This window comes from Trichosurus vulpecula, chromosome 8 (genome assembly GCF_011100635.1).
Source record: "Trichosurus vulpecula isolate mTriVul1 chromosome 8, mTriVul1.pri, whole genome shotgun sequence".
NCBI lineage: Eukaryota > Metazoa > Chordata > Mammalia > Diprotodontia > Phalangeridae > Trichosurus > Trichosurus vulpecula.
In genome coordinates, this window is record NC_050580.1 from 220,575,533 (window position 1) to 220,599,250 (window position 23,718).

A 23,718-nucleotide genomic window follows, 5' to 3' on the forward strand; every position below is an offset into this window, starting at 1 on the left:
ATGTAATTAAGTAGGTAATGAGGCACTCAGCTCTTACTGCAGACTTTTCATAAACATACATGGCTCCTCTTTTTCCTAACAGGACAAATCGCCTTGCCAGAAATGAGCTAAGAAGACTGGCCTGTCTGTCCACCCTTCAGCAGATTCAATCTTTCTTTCTTTCTTCCCCTCAGCAAGCATACAGGGAGGATATTATAAGTTGCTTCAAGTCTTAATACCCTCAAGCAAGCTAGTCATTACCTAAACAGGTGAACTCCTATGTTAAGTAAACCTGATTTGAAAATCAGGATTTACAAAAAGGATAGTGGATGTCTATTCACCCTGCCGAGCAGCTTACAATTCTCTTCCTATGAAAAATAAACTCCCTTCCTTAAAAATGTATTTTAGATACACAGATTGAGATACACATTTACAAAATGCACTTTCTCTATAACATGAGATAGAATGGATGTACTAAATATGGATGTAGGCTTAAAGGCCAAATTCCAAAAGATAATAATGCAACTATTAGAATTTCATCAAAAAGCACATACCAGAAATTACACAAGGCATTGTCGGAATGCATATACAATTCTTAGTAGTCGTCAAAGGTAGCATTGTTCTCTCTCCACACCCACACAATCACAAATTTATCATTGAAAGGGGCTGTAGAAATGATATAGCTCAATTTTCTCCCCTAGCCTCGTATCAGAATGCGGGAAAATGAGACTTGCCCAGAGTCATATAAGTCATAAGTGTCCCGAGTGGGATCTCAACCAAGATCTTTTGATTCTAAGTTTAGCATTCTTTTCACTAGAACCCAGTGCCTCTCAAGGGTATTTGAATATTCTGCATTTTCTAAATATTTAGCAACAGTAATATGGATTTTGCCAGGCATTGTAGTACATGCCTTTAATCCCAGCTGCTGGAGAGACTGAGGCTTGTAGATGTCTTGAGCTCTAGAGTTCCGAGTTTCAGTGAATTATGTTGATCAGGTGCATGCACTAAGTTTGGCGTTAGTATGGGAGACGGCAGTCAAATGGGCCTAGGTGGGAAATATATTAGATCAAAGTGGAACCGGCTGGTTGGTAGTTCCTGCAATTCTAGGCTGGGTGAGATAGGAAGACAGATTTGGGGGTGGAGAAGAAGTAATGTGGATGTAAAAACAAGAAACATGGAACAGGAAGGGTGTTTAGTCATCTCCCATGTTATGCAGCTAGGTGGTGCAAGGTGCTGGGCCTAGAGTAATGAGGACTCCTTTTCCTGAGTTCAAATCTGGCCTCAGACACTTACCAGCTGTGTGACCCTGGGCAAGTTGCTTAACCCTGCTGGTCTCAGTTTCCTCATCTCTAAAATGAGCTGGAGAAGGAAATGGTAAACCACTCCAGGATCTTTGCCAAGAAAACCCCCGTCACAAAGAGTCAGACACAACTGAACCACAGCAGCCATGTTATGCAGATGATAAAAATGATTCGCAGAGAGGTGAATCAATTTATCTAGTATCACACAACTAAATAAATGACAGAGTGAAAAGCCAAACTTGAGTGTTCTTACTCTAACTAAAATGCTTTCTCCATTATATCATACCTTTTGAAGCTGTTACTTCCCCACCCCCAGGCTAGCCTATTTTATGATTATAACATGTGGTGGTGGCTCCCGGTGGCAGGGGAAACACTTTCTTCACCTGGTTTTCCCTGCTGAAGGATGGCTGAGGCCACAGGGATGAGAGAACCAATTCTGTTGCAGTTTTGCCTAGGATCTGCCCTTCTCCTGGCCCAGGACTGGTATGTACCAGCATTTCCCCACAACATGGGTTAGATTTACCCTCCTCCTTACTTCCTGAGACAAGGATCTCTAAGAAGAGGTAAAGCAGTCCCCGGGACCTCTGCTTCCTCGACCTGACTTTCTGGTCACCTATGAGCATAAAAAGTCCCACCCACATATGGTCCTGACTTAGTGGATTTCTGAAGACCACTCAAGTCACCTTGTCTTCCCCTGTATGCGTTTTCATAAAGAGAAAAGTAGGGGGGGAGGGTTCAGAGTCCAACAGTGCTAAGTGCCACTGTATCTTTGTTGTGTATCCTTGCTGTATTGGGGCAAAGTGAACCTCCTTTTTGTTAACTGTTCAATGACTTACGAATTGTTGTTGCTGAGCCATTTCAGTTGTGTCTGACTTGTGACCTCATTTGGAGTTTTCTTGGTAAAGGTACTAGAGTGGTTTGCCATTTCCTTTTTCAGCTCATTTTACAGATAAGGAAACTGAAGCAAACGAGGGTAAGTGACTTGCCCAGGGTCACACAACTAGTATGTGCCTGAGGCGGGATCTGAACTGATGACAATGAGTCTTCTGATTCTAAGTCCAGTGTGCCACTTAACTGCCCTAATTTGCAGGTACCTTATTCTGAATGCCACCACTCTTCAGATTAAACATTGGAATGAGATGATTTATAAGCACTTTTTTTTATTCCAATAATGAACCTACACTGAGTGATAGCATTTGAGATACCTCCGACACAGATATAATAGAGAAAAGGGCCACATCACCTTACACTATGTCGCCAGTGATGCGAGGGGCTTCTGAAGGGGAAAGTTAAAAGGATGACAGGGAACTTCCAGTTAGGACCTGGGCACCCCTCAAATGTACCAATGCCTCAAATGCCCCAGTATGACTACAACCCTGAGCATGGTAGGGAAGGGGAGGGAAGAGTTAATCAAAATGTCTGCATGGGAGACTTTAGACAGCTGGGGGGCAGCGTATGAGCCTTGAGTGTCTAGGGGGAAGGGAATACTAGAAAGGTATTAGAGGGACAAGGGTAAGCAAGATGACCCACCTACTTTGTGGAGTTTGTACAGAGCTCTAATGGTGGTGCTAAAAACTGTGAGTAGCCACCGACATCATTCCATGTGTTACTTATACCTAGAATACATTGTTTGTACAAGCCTATGTTTATATACACTGTAAATATGAAGTAACAAAATACTTCATAGATGGAAACACTAGTTATTCAACATAAAGTGTTTATGGGTGAATCAGTGAAATTTCAATCTCTGGGACGGAGGACTTGATTGAACTGAAAGTATGGAGACTGAGAATGTAGCTATATTAAATGAAGTCATTTATATTTAGCTCTATGCTAATCAGGCCACAGATGCCTTAGATACACCTGGGTGGCACTACTCAACGTGGGCAGGGTAGCTGGAAAAACTGTTTCCAATAGATTCAATCAGGATTTTTTTCCTAGTCTACAGAGGGGTAATTCATATATTTAGAGTCTGTGCAGTAAAGGTGTCTGTTGAACACCAATTTACTAAACAGAGTGGTATCATGGTAGTAAGATCAATGCACTGGGAGCCAGAAGACCTAGGTCCTAGTCTAGGCTCTGCTATCATGACTATATAAACTCATTTTCATGTAGCCCCCTAAGTTTGGGAAAGGGTTTTCCTCATAATAATTCTATGAGGTAGGTAGTGCAAATATTATCATCCCCATTTTACTGATGGGGAAATTGAGGCACAGAAAGATTAAGTGATTTGCTTAGGGTCTCATTGCTAGCTTTATATCTCCTGATTCCTCTCAATACAATGACCAACCGTGATTACAGAGGACTCATAACAAATCATGCTTCCCACCTCCTGCTAGAGACATTGATGGACTCTGAATACAAATTGAGACCTTTTTTATGGACATGGCTCATATGGGAATTTGCTTTGCTATACATGTTTGTGATAGGGGTTTTGTCTTTCTTGCTTTCTGGCAGGGGGTGGGGGAGAGAACATAGATTTTTGTGAAAATAAGATAAAATTGAATTTTAAAAAAGTTTGTCACCTGTGTTTAGTATCAGTGACTCCTAGTACACCATTCTATCACCCAGTATTAAGAAGTTACATAACAGTGAATGAGTCACTTAACTTCTGTGGGTCTCAGTTTCCCCATCTACAAAATAAGGAATTTGTACTAGGTGATTTCAAAGGATACTTTCAGCTCTAAAATTCTATGATTCTTTAAATCAGTCAAATACTGCATTTTAACCTCTGGGTGTTCATAAATATTATTCTTAACAATAACAATAATAATAATAATTTCCCCAAGTTGACTTATACATTGAATATTCAGGTAACTCCATTTCAAAGGATACTTTCAGCTCTAAAATTCTATGATTCTTTAAAATCAGCCAAATACTGCATTTTAACCTCTGAATGTTTATCATTAGTATTATTAACAACAACATCGATAATAATTTCCCCAAAACAATGCCTGAATAACCAGGCAACTCAGGTCTTTCTACTTTCCCCTTGCCACCCCTAAACTCAATCAGCCTATGGTAATTAAGCAGCAGGTGGAAAGAATAAGCAGTGACCTATATGGGAGGTATAGGCTGAAAACAGTGTTTAATACATGAAAAAAAAATTAAATGGACCTAAACAGTATCAACCATATATTGCACAAAATACAATTTACTTTTACATTTAATATACCATTGGTCAAACTTTGGAAAACTTGGCCATTATATTATCATGTAATCTAATAACATGATTTTTTTAGAAAAAGATTTATTTGGTTTTCAGAAACTTGCGACAATGTCCTCCAAGTCTGGAGTTCTTGACCCAGTGAAGGTGCTTATGACATTAGCATCACCTAATTGCACTTTCAGGTGTGAGATTTTAATTGCAAGACTAGTAGCCAGGTTCCCTTTCACTAAGTGCTATAGACGGATCTAAGTCAGAAGAGACAATTTATATTTTTCTCACCTGTCCAGAACAAGGTCTGGCGCAAAGATGAGTTTGCCAGGATGATCAATTGATCGCCACATCAGCCCCACCATTAACACTTCCATCCAGCAGTTTTCTAAAAGCCTCACTTGGTCATACAGGCTGAGCTCCACAAAGCCTGGCAGAAACAAAAGGATAAATGTCAGGCATGTCCACACACAGTAAGAGCTAAGAAAACACTTCACAGGCGATAGAGAAAAGTGATCGATGTCTATGAAATGAGGAACAAAATCCTGGTTAAAGAAGAGCAAAATGAGTCAAACACACATTAGCAACTCACATTTTCCTGTCCTCAATGTACAAAATTGATTTTGTTTAGAATTATAATGTACTCCACCTGGACTCTTGCCTCTTAAACGTGTGTCAAGGGAAACTGAGGAAGTTCAGGGGCAAGAAACTGCAACTCAGCTTCATTAGGTTTACCTTTGTTTGCTTTGAACTGATGAGAATTTCAAATCAATAACATTCAGTGGGTACCCACCCTAAGCAGAACACTCTAGGCGGTGCTGTGGGAATAGAGATGGGGGGATGGAGGAGAGAATAAGCATTTTTATAGTGCCTAATAGGTGCCAGGCACTGTACTAAGCACTTTACAAACATTATCTTATGCCTGGAGATACAACAAAGAATATTTTCATTGGGGTCAAGAGGATGGTGGGGGAAGTGGAGAGGGGAGGGAGAGATAGAGTCTTGACTTTGGTCAAAAAATTAGCAAGTGGCAAAGATGGGATTTGAACCCAACTGGGTTCTGGAACTCAAAAAGAAGGACTGAGAAAGGAAGGAAGAATCCAGATGGGAGTCCATTTTGTCATGTGGAATAAGGATTTAACTTCCACTGGGTCCCAGAGAACAGAAGTAGGAGCGACAGGTAGAAATTACATACAGAAAGGTTGGTTTAGGCTTGAAAAGAAAAAGAAAAACAAAAACAAAAGAGAAGGGCTGTCTCTAGATGTGGTGAGCTCTCTGTCCCTGCTTGTCTTCATGCAAAGGCTCAATGACTCCTCATTAGGCATGTTGTTGAAGTGATTATTATTCAAGTATGAGTTATGCTAGATGCTCTCTGAGTTCTCTTCCCAACTCAAAGATTCTCAAGTAACCTCCAAACCATGATGAAGAGTTGGACACAACTGAACAACCACGACATCAACTACTCAGGTAATCAATGCTTCCTGCTGGTGGGCTAGAGGGATAGGATGGGCTAGAGAAAGAAAAGACTGCATGGAAGAAACTAGTAATGGGACTACTACAATAATCCAGGCAAGGTGTTATGAGAGGGCCCAGATAGTCAAGCACTTCAATTGTGATATTTTGTTTACTAGGAGACTAAGAGTGCCTTTCTCAGACCTCTTGACAAAACTGCCGACTCCCTACTCCACAGATGAAATGTCTGGCCTCGCCGAGAAGGATATGTGGAAATTCCAGTGGAGAGGCTGATGTCAGAATAGAAAAGAAGCAAGATGAAAGACTGTCTGAAAGATGTTTTAGAAGTAGAAATGTAAAGATTTGTCTAGTGATGGGTGGGGGTAGGGGGTTAAGGGTGAAGGAATGGGGAATGTTTGCAAATCTCAGGACTTCACAAACTCTGATACAGGTATAAAGTTATATTTGAAAAAACAGGGAAGGATTCATAAGGTGCTATCAAGAACATAATTATTGTGATCCTTGCAAGGGAATCATCCTCACTCACCTCTTTGCTAGTCTCTGTTTTTAAGACCTCAAGCAGTTTTCAGCAAGTCCCCAAGGACACAGAGGAAATAGGGAAACAAAAACCTAGACACACAAGGGAACCACCCTAGCCTCATTGTTCCACCACAAAGAGTTCTTAATCTATTTCCTTGTTCTCCCTTTCCCCAATATTGTTGTTTTGCCAATGTTAATATAATGAATTTACTGAAATACCAGCCTAGAAATTCAGGCCCTCCTGATTTTTATATACTACTTACTGGGAGCCTAAGAGACTGGTGCCCTTCTTCTACCTACTGACAAAACATGATGACCTTCCTCCTTTACCAATGGCCCTCCTGAGAAGGCTATGTGAAAAATATAAAAAATTTTTGCCTGGAGACTTTAAAATCTGATTAAAAGCTTTAAAATGAAAATAGGGAAGACAGGAGAAAAATGCAGCCAAGTCAATATACCAAGCTAGATAGTACAAAGAATTTAGGTATGACTTAGGAAGTAATTCATAGAAGATAATATCTAGGGGCAATAATAAAACCTATGGCTTCAGATGTCAGTATATTCAAATATAGAGTATGATCAATAAATAAGATGATCACATCGGGTATGTGTGAGGTAAAGAAAATGTGAAGACTTCACAGGGAAGATATGTATAAATACACATCTATATTTATGCTCAGAAATGTTTAAAAATCAAGAAACAGGGAAATAGGGAAGTGGAAAAATTCTGAGGCCGCGAGAGTCTGATGGCTCAGCCTCTGGGAAAGTTTACCCTGAAACTTTTTGTTCTTTCTTCTGGTTCTGGTTTAAAGATTTGCTCAGTAAGAATAGGGTCACTGTGACCTGCTTTCCTTTACTGTAAAAGCACTGTAAAAGATTGGAGAGAGTCTCCCCCTCCCCTTATCCTAATCTCCTTCTTCAGATTTATAGATGTCACCTCAGCTGTAATCATTAACTAAGGGAATGGGAATCGGAGTTTCTGTGCCTTGATTTCCCGGTTTTTTGTCTAGTTTTTCGTGCTTAGATTGTAAGCCTGCCTCCCAGCTAATGGTGAGAAGGGTCAGAGATGGGCGGGAATTCTCTTGAGTTGGGTATAATTATTGGTGCTTTGCCCCTTGTATTTTGCCTCCTTTGCTGGTTCTGTTCTGTGTTGGCAGAGGATGCCCTATTCTTGAGAATTGAATAAAACTTATTGCTGTTCCTACCCTGAGACGGTTATAAATTATAAAAAGTTACAAATATAACTATATATATAACTATAAATATAAAAAGTTATAAATTAACTTTTTAATTGGTGAGGGTCTTTCATCCCACACAGGTGTATTAGAGCAGGATTTTTTGAGGGGGTGGATATGAGTTAGAATAGACAGCTACCAAGCACCCTCCCAAAATTGAACTTGGCAAGATGAAACTCAGGGTTATAAAGAGGTATATTGTATTAAAAGGGAACAGATAAAAGGATCGGGTTAACGGGGGATACCCCAAAGGATATAGTCATGAAAGGAAATCCATGAACCAAAGGGGAGTAGACAACATTTGGTCCAGGGTCAATTTGGTTCAGGATCACCTAGACAGGTAGAGGAAGCAAATTATGAGAAAAGAAAATTAGATCTAAATCTGGCACAAATATGAATTTCAAATATCCAGACATCTGCTGGCACTCGCTCAGCTAAAAGCAGAGTACACTGGAGTAGTGATAGTGGTAGTAGTGGTGGCAGGGGAGTAGGGTGAGGTTAGTAGTTAGTAGTAGTAGGTTAGTAGTAGTTTGTTGTTGTTGAGTCCTTTCAGTTGTATCCAGCTCTTTGTAATCTCATTTGGGGTTTTCTTGGCAAAGACATTGGAGTGGTTTGCCATTTACTTCTCTAGCTCATTTTACAGATGAAGAACTGAGTCAAACAGAGTTAAGTGACTTGTCCAGGGTCACACAACTAGTGCCTGAGGCTGGATTTGAACTCATGAAGATGAGTCTTCCTTATTCCAAGCCCAGTGCTCTATCTATTGGACCACCTAGCTGCCAAAAGTAGAGTAGAATAACTAAGTCAATTCTTGACTTTCCATAATGACAGGAGCATTCTTCAAAAAGTAGAAGTGATTAGGCAGACTTATTCCAAACACGATTCTGAACAAAAACCATAAATTGTTTTCTGAAGTATAAGGGAGCGGAATCTTGGGATAAAATGATCTATTCATACAGCAGATTCGAAAAAGTTTGGGGGAAAGGATAGGTTAGATGCTATTGTCTAAAACGCTACAAGGAAAGTCAGACTAGGAAGAAGAGGGTGGCCTTTTAAGAAAATTCTGATGACAGAAACAAGAAAGATGCTGATGAGGAAGAAAAGGAAAGTGATAACAGTGATGGTAATAGCTAATAATAGCTAGCATTTATATGCTACTTTGAGATTTGTAAAGAGCTTTATATACGTTAACTTATTTGATCCTCAGTGTGTACATGAATGCAGAAGAAGTTCAATCAACCCACTTGGATTTTAAAGAGAAGCCATAAATGGAAAGAGAAGAACTGAGGGTAAATACAAAAGAGAGACACCATGCTGTTAGGAATGGGATCAGGAATACCCAGAACTCAGAAATAATTAAGGTCTGGGATGAACATTAAGGACAAGAGAAAGGGTTTTATCTTTTAAAGCTAGGTTAGGGGCAAGAGGATTAAAAAAGAGAGAATAAGGGAAGGGAAAGGAAAGGAATAAGCATTTTTATAGCACCTACTACATGCTAAGTGGACAGCGGGCCAGGCCTGGAGTCAGCAGGACTCATCTTCATGAGTTCAAATCTGGACTCAGTCATTTACTAGCTCTGTGACAGTGGGCAGGTCATTTAACCTGGTTTACCTCAGTTTTCTTCTCTGTAAAATGAACCAGAGAAGGAAATGGCAAACCACTCTAATATCTTTGCCAAGAAAGCCCCAAATAGGGTCACAAAGAGTCAGACATGACTGAAGTGACTGAACAACAACTACAAAAAGCATTTAAGTGCTTACTACATGTCAGACTTTGCTATGTGCTTGGTAAATAAGAAAGATAAAAAATAGGCTCTATCTTCAAGGAGCTCACATTCTAACAGCAGAAACAACATAGAAGTAACCAGGTATATATAAGCTACATACCAAGTGGAAGGTAATCTCAAAAGAGAACACACTAATAGCTGCTAGTAGTTAGCAGGAAAAGCCTCCTGTGTAAGGTAGGATTTTAGTTAAGACTTCGAGAAAGTCAGGGAAACTAAAAAGCAGAGGTAAGGAGTTAAAGCATGCTAGAAATTGCCAGTTCCAAGGCTCGAAGACAGAAGGAAGATAAAGTATCGTGTGAGGAATGGTGAATACGCCAGTCAAACTGGATCATAGAGGTGTGAAGGAGAGTAAAGTGTAAGAAAATTTGAAAGGTAGGAAAAGGCCAGGTTATTAAGAACCTTAAAAGACAGACTGAGGAATTTATATTTAATCTTAAGAGATAATAGGAAGACATGGGACTTTATTGAGTAGAAGATGACATGGGCACTTTAGGAAAATCACTCTGACAGCTAAGATCAGTATAGATTATAGTGAGGATACACTTGAGACAGGCACACAAAATAGGAATCTACTGTGATAGCCTAGGAAAGAGGTGATAATGGTTGTGTGGGTGCAGAATAGGGGACTTATAGGACTCATGAAGGTAAAAAAGATAAATTTAGCAGCAGACTGAGGAACTGAGGATGACACCAAGGTTGTAAGCCTGCATGAGGATGATTGTACCCTCAACAGTAATAGAGAAGTTAAAAAGAGGAAAGGGCATTAGGGGAAAAGAGGATGAGCGCTGTTTTAGACAAGTTGGATTTGAATTGTCTACAATATATCCCATTTGAGATATCCAAAAAGGCATCACTGATGTGGGACTGGAATTTAAAAAAGGGATTATAGCTGAAAAAAGACATTTTTATAAAGAATTTGTAAAGACATTTTATAAAGAATAAAGACAAATATTATTATCTCTATCATACCGGATGGAGGGAATGGAGGTCAGAGTGAAGATAAAGAACAAGGTAATGGATTGTAAGGCCCCAGGAAAGATGAGGTAATAAAAGAATATGATATAAAGAAAGTTTGGTGTTCATGAACAAAGAAGTGGACAGCAAGCTCCGGGTATCTGTGTGAAGCTGAGGTAGAGTGAAGAGTAGGTCGTGCAAACTGAAAGGATTGAGAAACTGGAAAATTAAGATATTTGAGGGAACATCAATATGTATGTTGAAGTCCCCTAGTGTGAGGAAGGGAATTGGGGTAGAGAGAAAAACTCTGAGCCAGGTACTAAATTCATGAAGGAAAGAAGAATTATGGTCTGAGTATCAATAGGTAATGACTACCAGGGTCTGGGTTTAATGATAAATTTGAATAATATGGACCTCAAAGGAGGAGAGAGTTTAATTAGTGATGATGGTAGAGGGAAAATCTGGAAGTGGCAGTGGGGATCAAGGATTATCCAAACTTCCCCACCATGACCAATGAGTTGGGAGTATGAAAGAAATTGCAACCAGTGTTGGAAAGGGTGGTAAGAGATGCATTGTTATCATGGGGGAGCCAGGTCTCAGTAAGTGCTTGAAAGTGGGAGGAATGAGAAAGAAGGTTTAAGATAAAAGAAAGGCTGTTGATTATGAAGCAGACATTATAGAGTCCCCAGCAAAAAGAATGGCTAGATTTGGAAAGGGACATGGGGGGGGAGGGCAATGAAGAAGAAGAGGTTGGATTGAGGTAAAAGGGAGTAAAAGAGGGGGCAGCTGGGGATGAGTAATGGAGATTACACATCAGGAGTACAGAAATCAGAGGGTGGGAGTAATTAAAGAGTGAATGCAGGCAGAGTTATCAGTGACTAGAGAGAGGTCCCCTGCAGGAGGGATGTGATTAGACTGCCAAAGTCCTTCCTTGAGGTTCAACTTTGTGGTAGGTGGTGATATTGTATCCTGTGATGTCTCAGAGTTCTACCTCACTGCCAGCAGGAGAAAGAGGAGACATGGGAGCCTCATCAGGAGGTGCCATCCTTCTAGGTGGTAGAAGGTAGGAACAATCTTGTTCTAGGGAAGGCTGATACTGGGGAAAACCCTCAAGACCATGAAAGTCAGGAGACAGGTCTTGCTCCTCTGATCCTCACAACAACCCTGAGAGGTAGGTGCTATTTATTAGCCTCATTTTATAATTAAAGAAACTGAGGCAACCAAAAATGACTTTCTCAGAGTCAAACAGCCATTAAATGTCTGCAACTGGATTTCAACTCAGGTCTTCCTGATAGCAGGTCCAGTGTTCAATCTACTGTGCCACCAGCTGCAACAGTTGGAGAAGGGCCTGGAACAGGACCAAAAGAAGAATCTTGAGCTAGGGCTGGTGTCTGAGGCCAGATGTGCTTAGAGAAGACCCTGGGGCTGGAGCAATAGAAGCCTCAAAATGAGTGGTAGGGTCTTATCCCCAGGAGAAGTAGAAGTTCCTGGGGCAGGACTGACTATGGAAGCCTGGAAGAGGATGGGGACCCTGAAAAAAGGAAGAGATTGAAAATGAACGAGAAAAAACGAATGAGAACCAGAGTCATGGAAGAAATGGGAAGGAATGGAATCAAGGGCATAACAGAAAGATTAATTTAGGTAAAGAGGAGAGCTGTGATACTGGAGATCGGGAGATGGAAGGCAGTTTCTACTATCTATGAGCAATGTGATTTTTGGCCAAATCACTCACCCTCTTATCCTCATCTGCAAAATATGAAGAAGAAGACCCGTTCAGACAATCTCACAGGATTGTTACAATCCCGTGAGTTGACTCCTATGAAAGTGCTTCAAAAGCCAAAAAGTCCATACAAGTATGAGTTACTATTATTGATGATGATCAAAATACACACCCAGAGAAAGGAATGGTTTTGATTTCACACCAATAAAACATAAGTTATCTGTTTTACCTCCATCACTCTCGTTTTCCTCCACTTTAAGAGTAAAAAGAAAAAAAAATCTCTTTTTTTAAGTTCAGGTTTCCTCTGTGACTACATTGGCTACAGGAACTGATCAGAACCTTGTGATGATAGTCCGATAATAGCAGAAAAAGATAAAAGCCTATTCTATCAGTTTGGATTCAAGGAAAAACATGCAAGAACGATTCAAAAATGAATAAGTAATTTCAAGTGGACAAAAATTACAATTTAAGGAAGAATTCCCAGAGGGAGCCTGGCATTTTTCTTTATACCTCTGACAAATGCTAATTTTCCTATGCAGGAAGAAGAAAACAGAAAGAAACAATTTCTTTTCACCTCTAGTCAAAGTAGCCAGATGAGTACCTGCAAGAGAACACAGGTTCCCTTCTCCAATTGTAGGAGGCATTTTCAAAAATTGGAACGAGTTTAGCTGCTGCTTCTTGTACCACTGTTAAAGATTAATCTGCCAGCTCTTAAGGCTTTTCTACAAGGGGAACTGGTTGAATTCTGGTCTGCTCTTAAATGAAATATCTTTCCCTTCTACCCTAAACTTGACATTTTACTTACGTTTTCTTCTGGATTTGCCTTTCGATGCTGATCATTCCCTACCTGGAATATTCTTTTTGTTTAAAAAAGAATACAGAAGATTTAAATTTAAGTATACTCCAATGAATCTGTAACTTTGTTAAAATGCACAAATCACAATCCATCCACGCTTGCTCATTTGGTACAATTTGGGGCTGTGTCTTTCTATTAATCTTTTATTAATGGTCTACCCAACATGCTGGAAGGCTTACTTCCCCTCTAGGACCTGAGGTCTAGGGCTTCCTGACTTCCCTATTTCTGTTGATACCACCATCCTTCCACACAGGTTCTCGACTTTTCCACCCGTCATATTCAATTAGTTGCAAAATTATGTTGGTTTTATCATTACAATATGCCCTGTATCCACTCACTTGGTTGTCACCTCAGTTCATGTCATCATCCCCTCTTCTCTTGACTATGGAAGTAGCCTCCCAGTTGGTTCCCCTACATTTAGTTGTCTCTCTTCTCCAATCCACTCTTCACAAAGCTTTTAAAGGGATATTCCTAAAGCAGATTTGACCATATAACTCCCCTGCTCTAGTGGCTCCCTTTTGTCTCCAGGACCAGTCAATCAGTGCAAATTCTTCTATTAAACATTTAACGCTCTTCACAATCTGGCTCCAGACCTCATTTCTAGAGTCCCTTCACATTAATCTCCTTTACCCATACAACATTCCAGCCAAACTGGACTACTTACCATTCCCCCCATACCTCCTTCTCTCTCCCATTTTAAGTCTTCGTATAGCCTCTCTGCCATGCCAAGAAAGCACTCCCTCCTCGACTCTTAGAATCCCTAGTATCCTCAAAAGTTCAGCTTAAGGGGAATAACCTAAAAGATACTTATTTTGATTCTTCACCCACAAGCTGCTACAGTCCTACTCACTCAGGATAGTTTTTTCACCTTGTACATAATTTGTATTTACTAATTTACATACATGTTTCTCCTAAAAGAACATAAGCTCCTTGAGCCCTCTAGTGTTTGTATTGCCAGCAGCTAGCATAGTGCATGGGCATTTAACAAATGCTTCTTGATTGAGTACCAGTGCTGAGGTTATCCATCTTTTTTTCCCTCCCTCTTATTAAATGACCTGCACACCTCCTTTTCCAGTCAGCCTGTTCTTGACAGTGTTCTTTATACCACTTCTCACACACAAGATATACTTGGGCTGTACTCACTATGCACCTTTCCATTGTCCTTTTGGTCAACCACCATTATAATTCTTCAAAAAATTATGTGATTTACAGTCATGTAGCATCACCAGGAAGAATTCTGGTTTTTAAAGAGGTACATTTTTATAGCAGTAAGCAACTTAGGATCATTAAAAGCACTGTGAAATTTCCTAAATGTGACCAAGCACAACCTTCTCTTCCTGTTCAATTATGGATCCAGTTTACCATCCATAGATACTGGCTGACTAAGATGTACCAATCTACTAAATAAATGAAATTCACTATCTAGAATTTCTTTTAATTGCCTGTAGGAAACCCACACAGAATACACTGTGAATCAAGTCCTCTTTTATATGAACTTATTTTAACCTTCTTAAAGGATTTAATTATTTACTCAATGTTCAGGAAATATTTGTCTGTATTTTAGGTGAAGAAATAATGAGCACTTAGGTTAAAAAAATTAATCATACAAGAGACAGAAGAGATGTAACTAGAAAGCAATTCTTATTAAAACAAACGAACAAAAAAGTCAGAGGAGTTTCAATGACTTGGCATGAGTCAGTAACATCATGTGGCAGGCAATAAAAATAGGCATGAACCAAGCATCATGACAGATAAAAAGATAGATGGTTTCATACTGAAAAGGTAGAGTGAGTAGCCATACCAAAAAGATCAAGGATTACTCAGTGTATCTGCTCTTAAGCAAGATATGAAATTAGTGTCTTCATCAAAATCAGACACTAGAATCTGCATGCTTAACTAAATTGGAAAAGATATTTATCATGACCAAAGCACATTGACCATTATATGAACCTCTAAAATTTACAGAGTGCTTTACATATATGATTTTCTATGAGGTCTCAAACAGCCCTGTGAAGTAGGTACCATTGGTATTATCTCCACCTCACAAATGGGGAAAGCTCAAGTGACTTGACCCTGATGAGTCCACAAATAGATGTCCCAATCAAGAATTGAACCCAGTTTTTCTTGACTCCAGGTCGAGTACCATGCCATATCAGCTCTTTAATAGGAAAGAGTAAATTTGGAAGTTAACATGAGAATTTTAAATTTAACACAATACTATAAATTACCTGAACTTATTCATGTTAGAATTAGTATCAGGTGTTAACAAAGGTTTTGAATACCTGGGAGGAACATTCCTCTGGAAATGATTAGGAACAAACAAAATTTGAGAAAAAGATCCTCCAAGTAATGAATTGCAGAAGAGTGAACAGACCACTGGATTTGAAGTCTGAAGACTTGTGTTTGAATCCCAGCTGTGCTACTTCTGTGTCCTTGGGCAAGTCCAGATCTTGGGTTCCTCATTTGTTACATGAAACCAACGGACCAAACAACCTCTGTGTTTGCTTTCGACTTTAAAACTATGATTCCTAGCAATAATCTCTATAAGGAGATCAAAGCACACATGCAAAAAAAAATCATAGATTCTTCCATCAAATCTGTAAAGTAGCAATTATTAAACAATTTTCAGATGATGCTACAATTGGTTTATCCAGCATACTACCAAAATGCATAGTCTTATAATTATTCTACTAACCAAGGAAAGATTAGGTACCCATTTGTAGAAGTGTGTCATTTAACAATGACAATTGCTAGGAGATACTTGTTATAAGAAAGCCAACATAGATGCATTTTGCTCCATCAAATCAAATGTCTAATTAGAGTCAATAGACAGTAATTACAGTTGGATCTAATATTCTCTGCACCTTTCAGTCAATTTTGTGACTAAATATATGATCTTCTGCATATTTTTTAAAGCTTGTCTATTCCCTTTGTATACCTTTATCAAGGCAACATAGATATATACCTGAATGTGCAAATTTTCCTCACATTTTATATAAATGGAAAAGAAAATATGTAGGGTGAATAGCTGATATTTTCTTGATTGCATTTTTTTTCATAGACAAAACTTCTGGGTATAATTGGTCAATGCTGTCATTATCCTAGACCAGGGGAGGGGAAGAACCTGTGGCCATAGGGCCACATGTGACCTTTGGAAACTTGGTCCTTGGGTACAGCCTTTTGACTGAACCCAAGTTTCACAGAACAATTTTTTTTTATTAAGGGGATTTGTTCTGCGAAGTTTGGATTCAGTCAAAAGTCTACACATGTGGCCTCGAGGCCGCAGGTTCTACCCCTGTTCTAGCCCTTATATTCTTTAGTGTCACTTTCTACTTCTTTATAAGGCACATTGAGGGACTGTAATGTTAATGTACAAATGTAAACTTCCACTATTATTGATGGAGAAGAAATGTGTTACAGAAATACCGACGTATCTTTTCCATTTTTCATATGTTTGTTGTCCTTCCAGCTGTGATCCCTGCCCCCATGCCACTTATGCTAATTTTATCTTAAAAGCTATTGAGGCCATCCCAGAGACATAGTTGGGGAACTAAAGGCTCAGGTTATTGATAGCACTTTCTAGTTAAACGAGCATAAAATAGCCACAGTGAACTCCAGGGATTCACTGATGCTCATAAAAGTGAGCTTCCCTTAGATGAATCAGCTTGAGGTGTCCTCAGTGCCCATCCTTGATAAATGTACTCCTGCCATGGTTAAGTAAAAGGGCAGCTAAGGTGGCACAGTGACTAGAGCACCAGGCCTAGAGTCAGGAAGACCTGAGATCAAATCTAGTGTCAGACATTCACCAGCTGTGTGACCCTGGGCAAATCATTTAACCCTGCTTGCCTCAATTCCCTCATCCATAAAATGAGCTGGAGAAGAAAAAGATCTTTGCCAAGAAAACCCCAAATGGGTCACAAAGAGTCAGACATGTCTAAAACAAATAAATTGTACTGGTGTCTCACTTTGTTTCAGTACTGAACCTAAACTACCAGGGTCCTGGGTTCCCAGGACAACTGGCATGATGTTGCAGGATTGGAACATTATGACCTCAAAGTAGAAAAAAGTGAGCCCAGTTTGGTCTTCATGCTTCTAGTAGTGCTTTTGGTGACACCTCTGGAGGTGGAGATTGCATGAGGCATCCCCCACTTCTGGGAGATTAAACTGCCTTTGGTCATTTAGCAAAAAGAGACTAAAGAGCCAGATGTGAGTAGGCTCAGTGTTTTAAGAACTGAATCTGAAATATAATTAAGGTAAACTCTTTTAGGTGCACAGTTATGTTTATCCCTGGGCCTTTCAACCTGATAATTAAGTCATCCTCCAATTTCTACTGTTGGATTTACTTAGAACTCAGTTTACCTTCAAAGCAGCCAGGAGAAAAGTTACTTTCAAGTGCCTCCCACAATGGTTTGCACCAAAGAATCACAACCAAGTCCATTGGGTAGGATGCCATTTGACCTCTCATATGACAAATGAAAAAACAAAATTCACATTCTTCAGTGCAGTTGTTAGATCCTAATATTCCATGGATATAAGAAATTGAATTTTGGGGGATTGAAATCTATGATTTACCCATTATTAAAAAAGACAATTACTGAAGGACTAGGTGTACTCCTCCCTTCTTAGGACTGGATGCCTTTGCACTGCTATTGGCTATCACCACCCAACTGCCTCAGAGGAACGTCACTGAAAGCCCTGCCAAGTTTTAATGTGGTCATAATTATGTTTGAATAGTGAAAGGATTGTTTAATTTTGAATGGCTTTTTGGAAATGATGATGTAGCTGAAGAAGCAGCCGTCAGTCCTATAATTACACAGTAACATAGCCAAGCAGATGAAGTGTGGCATGAGGGACCCCACTAGTGAGAGAATGCAAAGCAAGACAAGTCCATGGAACCTTAGATCTAAGATTAGATTTCATTTAGATCTAACTATTCTGAAGAATCTGTGAGTTTTGTTTGTTTTCTAATTTGGCATTTGAGAGGCCAAAATGGAATCCCACCCCATGGACTTGGTTGTGTTGTTTAGTATATACCATTGGGAGAGGCACTTGAAAATACAATCCTTAATTCTCCACAGACACCCGAGACCTTTCTGGAATTGAGAATAAGGGCATATGTGCCAATTGCACCCCCAGTTAATTTGCTGAGGACAGTCAGGAGTGCTCCATCAATTCAAAACGTCTCCACTCTCACTCTCAAACTGTGGCAGAGCATGTAGCAGGTAGAGACATGGACCCCAGTAGCAGTGGGGAGGGGGCAGCAGGCACAAATGCAGGAAACTGAGAAGATAAATAATCTGTCCATAATCACAGAGCTCATAAAGAGCAGATCTGGAACTCAAGTCCAGACTCTTACAGTGGCTCATTTTTAGTATGCAAAGCATTTCACTTATGACAATTCTATGTGGAAGCTAATGCAATGTTTCCTATTTTACAAAGGAGGAAACGGGTTCAAATACAGTAAAAGGCTTGTTCATGTTCACACAGCTAGTTCCAGAACTGGAATCCAGTCCTCCTGACTCTAAGTCTGCTGCTACCACATTTCATCTTAAGATGCCAACTACATAAACTCAAACCATCTAAAGGGAATCTTCTCCCTTTCTACTTGCCCTTTCTCTTTTCCCGACAAACATGCTCAAGTCTCCCTTATCCTAAAAAAAAAAAACAAAAACTTCTTCTCTTTACCCTGATATTTCCAGGCTCTAGTTAGATTTATCTGTTCCTATTACCATGCATATACATTAAGATAAATGGTAGTCATTGGAATCTCTGAACTATTCAGACAGTACATATGGTGTATTTCTTTATTATTTCTAATTTGGCCTGTTTTAAAAAAACATTCTATAGAGTATTTTAAAAAATATTTTAGATTTGTTGTTATTTTTTAACATTTGAAGATTATGTACTAGTAAAGACAATTTTTAGTACTGCCTTTGATGTAGGGAATTTCCTATACACCCTTTCATTGATGTAGGGAACTCCCAAAGAGGAAATTCTTTTTTACCAATGTCGGGCACCTTATCTGCAATTTATGGTCAATGAGCATTGCTAGGTTAAGTGACTTGCCTATTCTCATACAGCCTATGTGTGTTAGAGGTGGTATTTGAACCCGTGTCTCTTGACCCTGAGTCTGGCTCTCCAGTATCCATGCTGCTGGCATGCCATCTTCTTAGAAGCATAAATGGCATTCAGCCACTGAAGGCTGAGCAATAACAGGTCGGTGACATTTTTTGACTCCTCCCATAGCACCAGGCTGGCCATTTTCATTATCTACTTCTGAATAAAAATGAATATATTCACATTTGATTCAGGGAGACAGCAACTGTCTTTCACAATTTGTGTTGGAACTCTCAACGGACCTACAAACCAATGACAAAATAAGCCCCCAAAACTCCTACCAGGAATTTTCTTGGCCCATCCGATCATGTGAACCAACTCCTTGTCAGCAAGCTTGGTCAATGACATCATCATGGAGGCTTCGGTAAATGGTTTGTTGGGGCGACTCACAAATACATTGGGTGGCTCTGCTTCCAGGAGAGATAGCACAAACTGCTCAGGGCTCAGGGCATTCATCAGCAGCTCTTTTACTCGGGTTACATTTTCACTGTTTTTCTTTGCTTTGCTAAGACAATTCATTTGCTCATCTGCATTCCGCTGCCTTCGGATAACTCGATACCCACAACGTTCTCTCCGGGAACCTATAGATGCGGGGGTGGGGAAGGGAAATATTAGTAAAATGTTTTCCCTCTGGTTCTCCTGCCAATCCTTAGCATTTCCTGTGCTGCTAGGTTGGTGAGCCAGAGGTCAATGATCAGTTCTTTGTGTGTGAGCTGCATATTATTAATATATTATATAAAAACCAAAACATATATTATGTATATTACATATGATCTATGATTGCTTAGCTAATATAAAATTATTATTACTATGTATTAATATGATATTAATATAATGCATAATTCACATGTGATTTCATTATATTACTATGTAATATCTAATTTAATATCTAAAATCATATACATCAATATAATTATATATTATCTATATTATAACTAGTATGCATATATTATATTAATATAACATTGTGCATATTATATATTGATATTATTATATATTATATGTATTATAATGTATGTGTACATATATATACATAAGTTCTATCTCTAAAGTTAAATTTTTTTTTTTGGTGACTGCTACTTTATTCTGTGTTATCAGTTTTAAAAGAGGTAAGAAAAAGGAAGGGAAAAGAAATACACCAGAGAAGGAATGGGGAAGAAACAGGAGGAACTTACTATTTTCACAATTGGAATGCTGGCCTTATGCTTATTGGTCTTATAGTCCAAGTTCCTCTCCCCCTTGCTTTCCTTCAGGCCCTTTCTTCCTTGTTTTTCCCCATTCCATGTTTTCTCTCTACTCCCCAAAGAGGCACATTATTTTAAAGCTGGGGATAAATCAAAACTAGAAGGGTTGAAGGTATTATTTTATTTTGAAAACTGGTACAAAATGGAATAGAAATGAGATAGAATATTCTTTCCCCAGTTCTGTCTTCCCTGATCAACCCCCATCGCCTCTCTCCCTGTTCCCATCCATTTCCCTATTGAATTTAATAATAATACTAATAGCTAACATTTACATAACTCTTACTGTATGCCAGGCAGGTGCTAAGCACTTTACCATTATTACCTTCTTTGATCGTCACAACAACTCTGGGAGGTAGGTGCCATTCTTATCCTCATTTTATAATTGAGGAAACTGAGGCAAACAGAGGTTAAGTGACTTGTCCAGGGTCACACAGCTAGGAAGGATCTGAGGACAGATTTGAACTCAGATCTTCCTGACTGCATGCCCAGTGCTCTAGTTACTGTACCACTCACCTGCGCCAAGCTCTTTGTGTTTGTATTTAACCCTCCTTTACTCAGCTCAGATAAGAATGAGGTTTATGAGATGCCTTCTATTCTCATGCTCTCCTACATATATTTTCATCAATTCCAATTATGCAAAAATGGTAAGTTCCTCCTGCTTTCCCCCATTCACTCTCTGGCATATTTCTTTTCCCCTCCCTTTCTTACCCCTTTTAAAATCAGCAACACAGAACAAAATCACACTGACAACGTGTGTGACCTTAGGGAAGTCCTGTAATCTTTCAGCCTTAGTTTCCTCATCTGTAAAATGCGGAGGTTGGACGAGACAAACTATCAAATCTCTTCCAGGTCTAAATCTAGGACCCTGTGATCCTTCCCCCAGATTCCAGGACAAAGTTAGCTAGTTTTAAATAGAGGCAGAGCCAAGCCTAAGGTGTAAATAGTTGTGATAGGGGCATCACAGAGGATTGTCTAACTGCAGCCAATGTTGTGCTGAGCAAGGGAGCAAATCTGCCCTGTGTGGTGTAACCCAGAAGAGAACCAGGAGGTATAGAAACCAACCAAGGTGGGAGTCAGTGGCAGTATAGAGAAGAATCCAACTGAAGGTACAGTTAAACTAATAAAGATTGCCTCAGTCAAACTGAGACCTGTTGAAGACCTTAGCTTAAAAAGGCCAAGCTCTCCCGCTGCATCCAGGGCCATCTCCAGTTGTCCTGATCTATATCTCGCCACTGGGTCCAGATGGCTCCAGAGGAGAAAGTGAGGCTGGTGACTTTGCACAGCTCTCCTCACTTAAATCCAATTCACTTGCATCCCATGGTATCACCTCCCTGATGTCATGGTCCTCTTGGAGAATGAAGGACAAACAACAAAAACAACAACTAAGAAAGACATGAGGATTTCACAACATAGGTCAGCAGAGGGCAGGATCTGAAGGACACCATCCTAAAGTCACCACAGGAAAAATAAATGTCCCCAATATCAACATCCTGGGAGCAAAATCTCAGAGAAACCCTAGTCTGCCTGGAACTCTCAACACAAGAATGGAGAGAGTATTTTGAAAAGTATAAAGCACTGTATAAATGTGAGAGGGTGTTATTCTATAGGAAAGTGCTAGATTATGTGGTCAAGGCTAAATGCTATACACCTTCAGAGGAAACAGGTTAGGAAGACATAAAATCAAGGACCCTAGGTTGGGGTAGTGGCTCCAACACTATCTGGAAACGCAGCCCTAGACAAGTTACTTTCCTTTTCAAGGCCTGAGTTTTGAATAAAATTAGGGAGTTAGATAAGATGACCATCTCTCAGGTACCTCTCATCCCTAACATTATAAAATTGCCTCCTTCTATATGCCAGCCCCATGTAGATCTCCCCCTCTGGCTCTAATTCCTGAAATCCTACCATTAGGGCTTCATTCCTTTAAGTAGACACTGCCTCTTTAAAAAAATGTGAACTGTCCCAGAAAAAGGGTAATATATCAAGTCATTTATATTTTAGGATGAATTAATTTTTTCATTTGATTTTTACACAGAAGATTGGCCTATGGGCATGGAATACCTAGGAAGTGGTCACTAAAAGAAAAGAGCTCTAATTCGGGGAAGAGGAAACTGGGATAGGGGAGGTAAGTAGAGAAAAGTTCACATAGGAGGAGAGAGATGCCAACTCTACTTACCTTCAAAATTTTGACCATGATAGGCTTTCCACAGGGAAATACAAGCAAAAAATTAAGTCGAACAGAAAAGAGGCTCCTCTGCCTCAGTTTCCTCTTCTTGCAAAATGAGGGAATTGGAGTCAATGGCCTCTAAGGCCAGCTCCAAATCTATTTTTCTATTGTATGCCACAGATCATCTAAAATAATTACCTAAAGCATAGAGCTGGGCATGTATTCCTCTGCTCAGATTCCAGTGGTTCCCTATCATATAATATATTAAATAAAAATTCCTCTGTTTGGCAAAGTCCTTTATAACCTAGCCCCCTGCCACTCCAGCCCACCACCTTTCCAGTCTTCTTACATCTGATTCTCTGTAACATACTCTGTGATCCAGGGAATTGACCTCTTAGCTTATCCTCAAACAGGATACTCTATCTCCTGACTCCGGCCATTTTCTTTTTTTTTCTTTTTAAAAAATTAATTTCCCCAAGTTACATGTAAAAACAATTTTTAACATTCATTTATAAAACTGGGAGTTCCAAATTCTCTTCCTTGCTCCCTCCCCACACTCCCTCATTGAGAAGGCAAACAGTTCAATATAGGTTATACGTGTATAGTCATGAAGAACATGTCCATAACAGTCATGTTGTGAAAGAAACATAGAACAAAACAGATCTCAAGAAAAATAAAATGAAAAGAATTATCTTCAATCTGTACTCAGACACTATCAGTTCTTTCTCTGCTGATGGCTAGCATTTTTCATCATTAGTCCTTCAGAGTTTGATTGGATCATTGTATTGCTGAGAATAGCTAAGTCGTTCACAGCTGATTATCTTACAATACTGCTGCTATTCTGTACACAGTACATTTCACTTTGCATCACCCCATGCGAGTCTTTCGAGGTTTTTCTGAGACCATCCTGCTCATCACTTCTTATAGTACAATAGTATTCCATCATAATCACATACCACAACTCATTCAGCCATTCCCCAATTGATGGGCATGCCCTCAATTTCTAATTCTTTGCCTCTAGAAATGAGCTGCTATAAATATTTTTGTACATATAGGTCCTTTTCCTTTTTTAAAGAAATCTCTTTTGGGATACAGAGCTCATCGTGGTACTGCTAGTTCAAAAGATATGCACAGTTTTATAGCCCTTTGGACATAGTTCCAAATTGCCCTACAGAATGGTTGAATCAGTTCACAACTCCACCAAAAGTGCATT

At 39.5% G+C, this 23,718-nt stretch overlaps 1 protein-coding gene across 1 annotated transcript in view; it reads right to left on the reverse strand.

Annotated features, from left to right (window-relative positions):
• ESR2 (estrogen receptor 2) overlaps nucleotides 1-23,718 on the reverse strand; it is a 69,952-nt gene that overhangs the window by 17,640 nt on the left and 28,594 nt on the right. The window contains exons 4-5 of the mRNA XM_036736413.1: nucleotides 19,379-19,678; nucleotides 4,729-4,867 (exon numbers count right to left, since the gene is read on the reverse strand). Coding sequence (XP_036592308.1) covers nucleotides 4,729-4,867; nucleotides 19,379-19,678 — 439 coding nt within the window. The remainder of the gene's footprint in view (nucleotides 1-4,728; nucleotides 4,868-19,378; nucleotides 19,679-23,718) is intronic.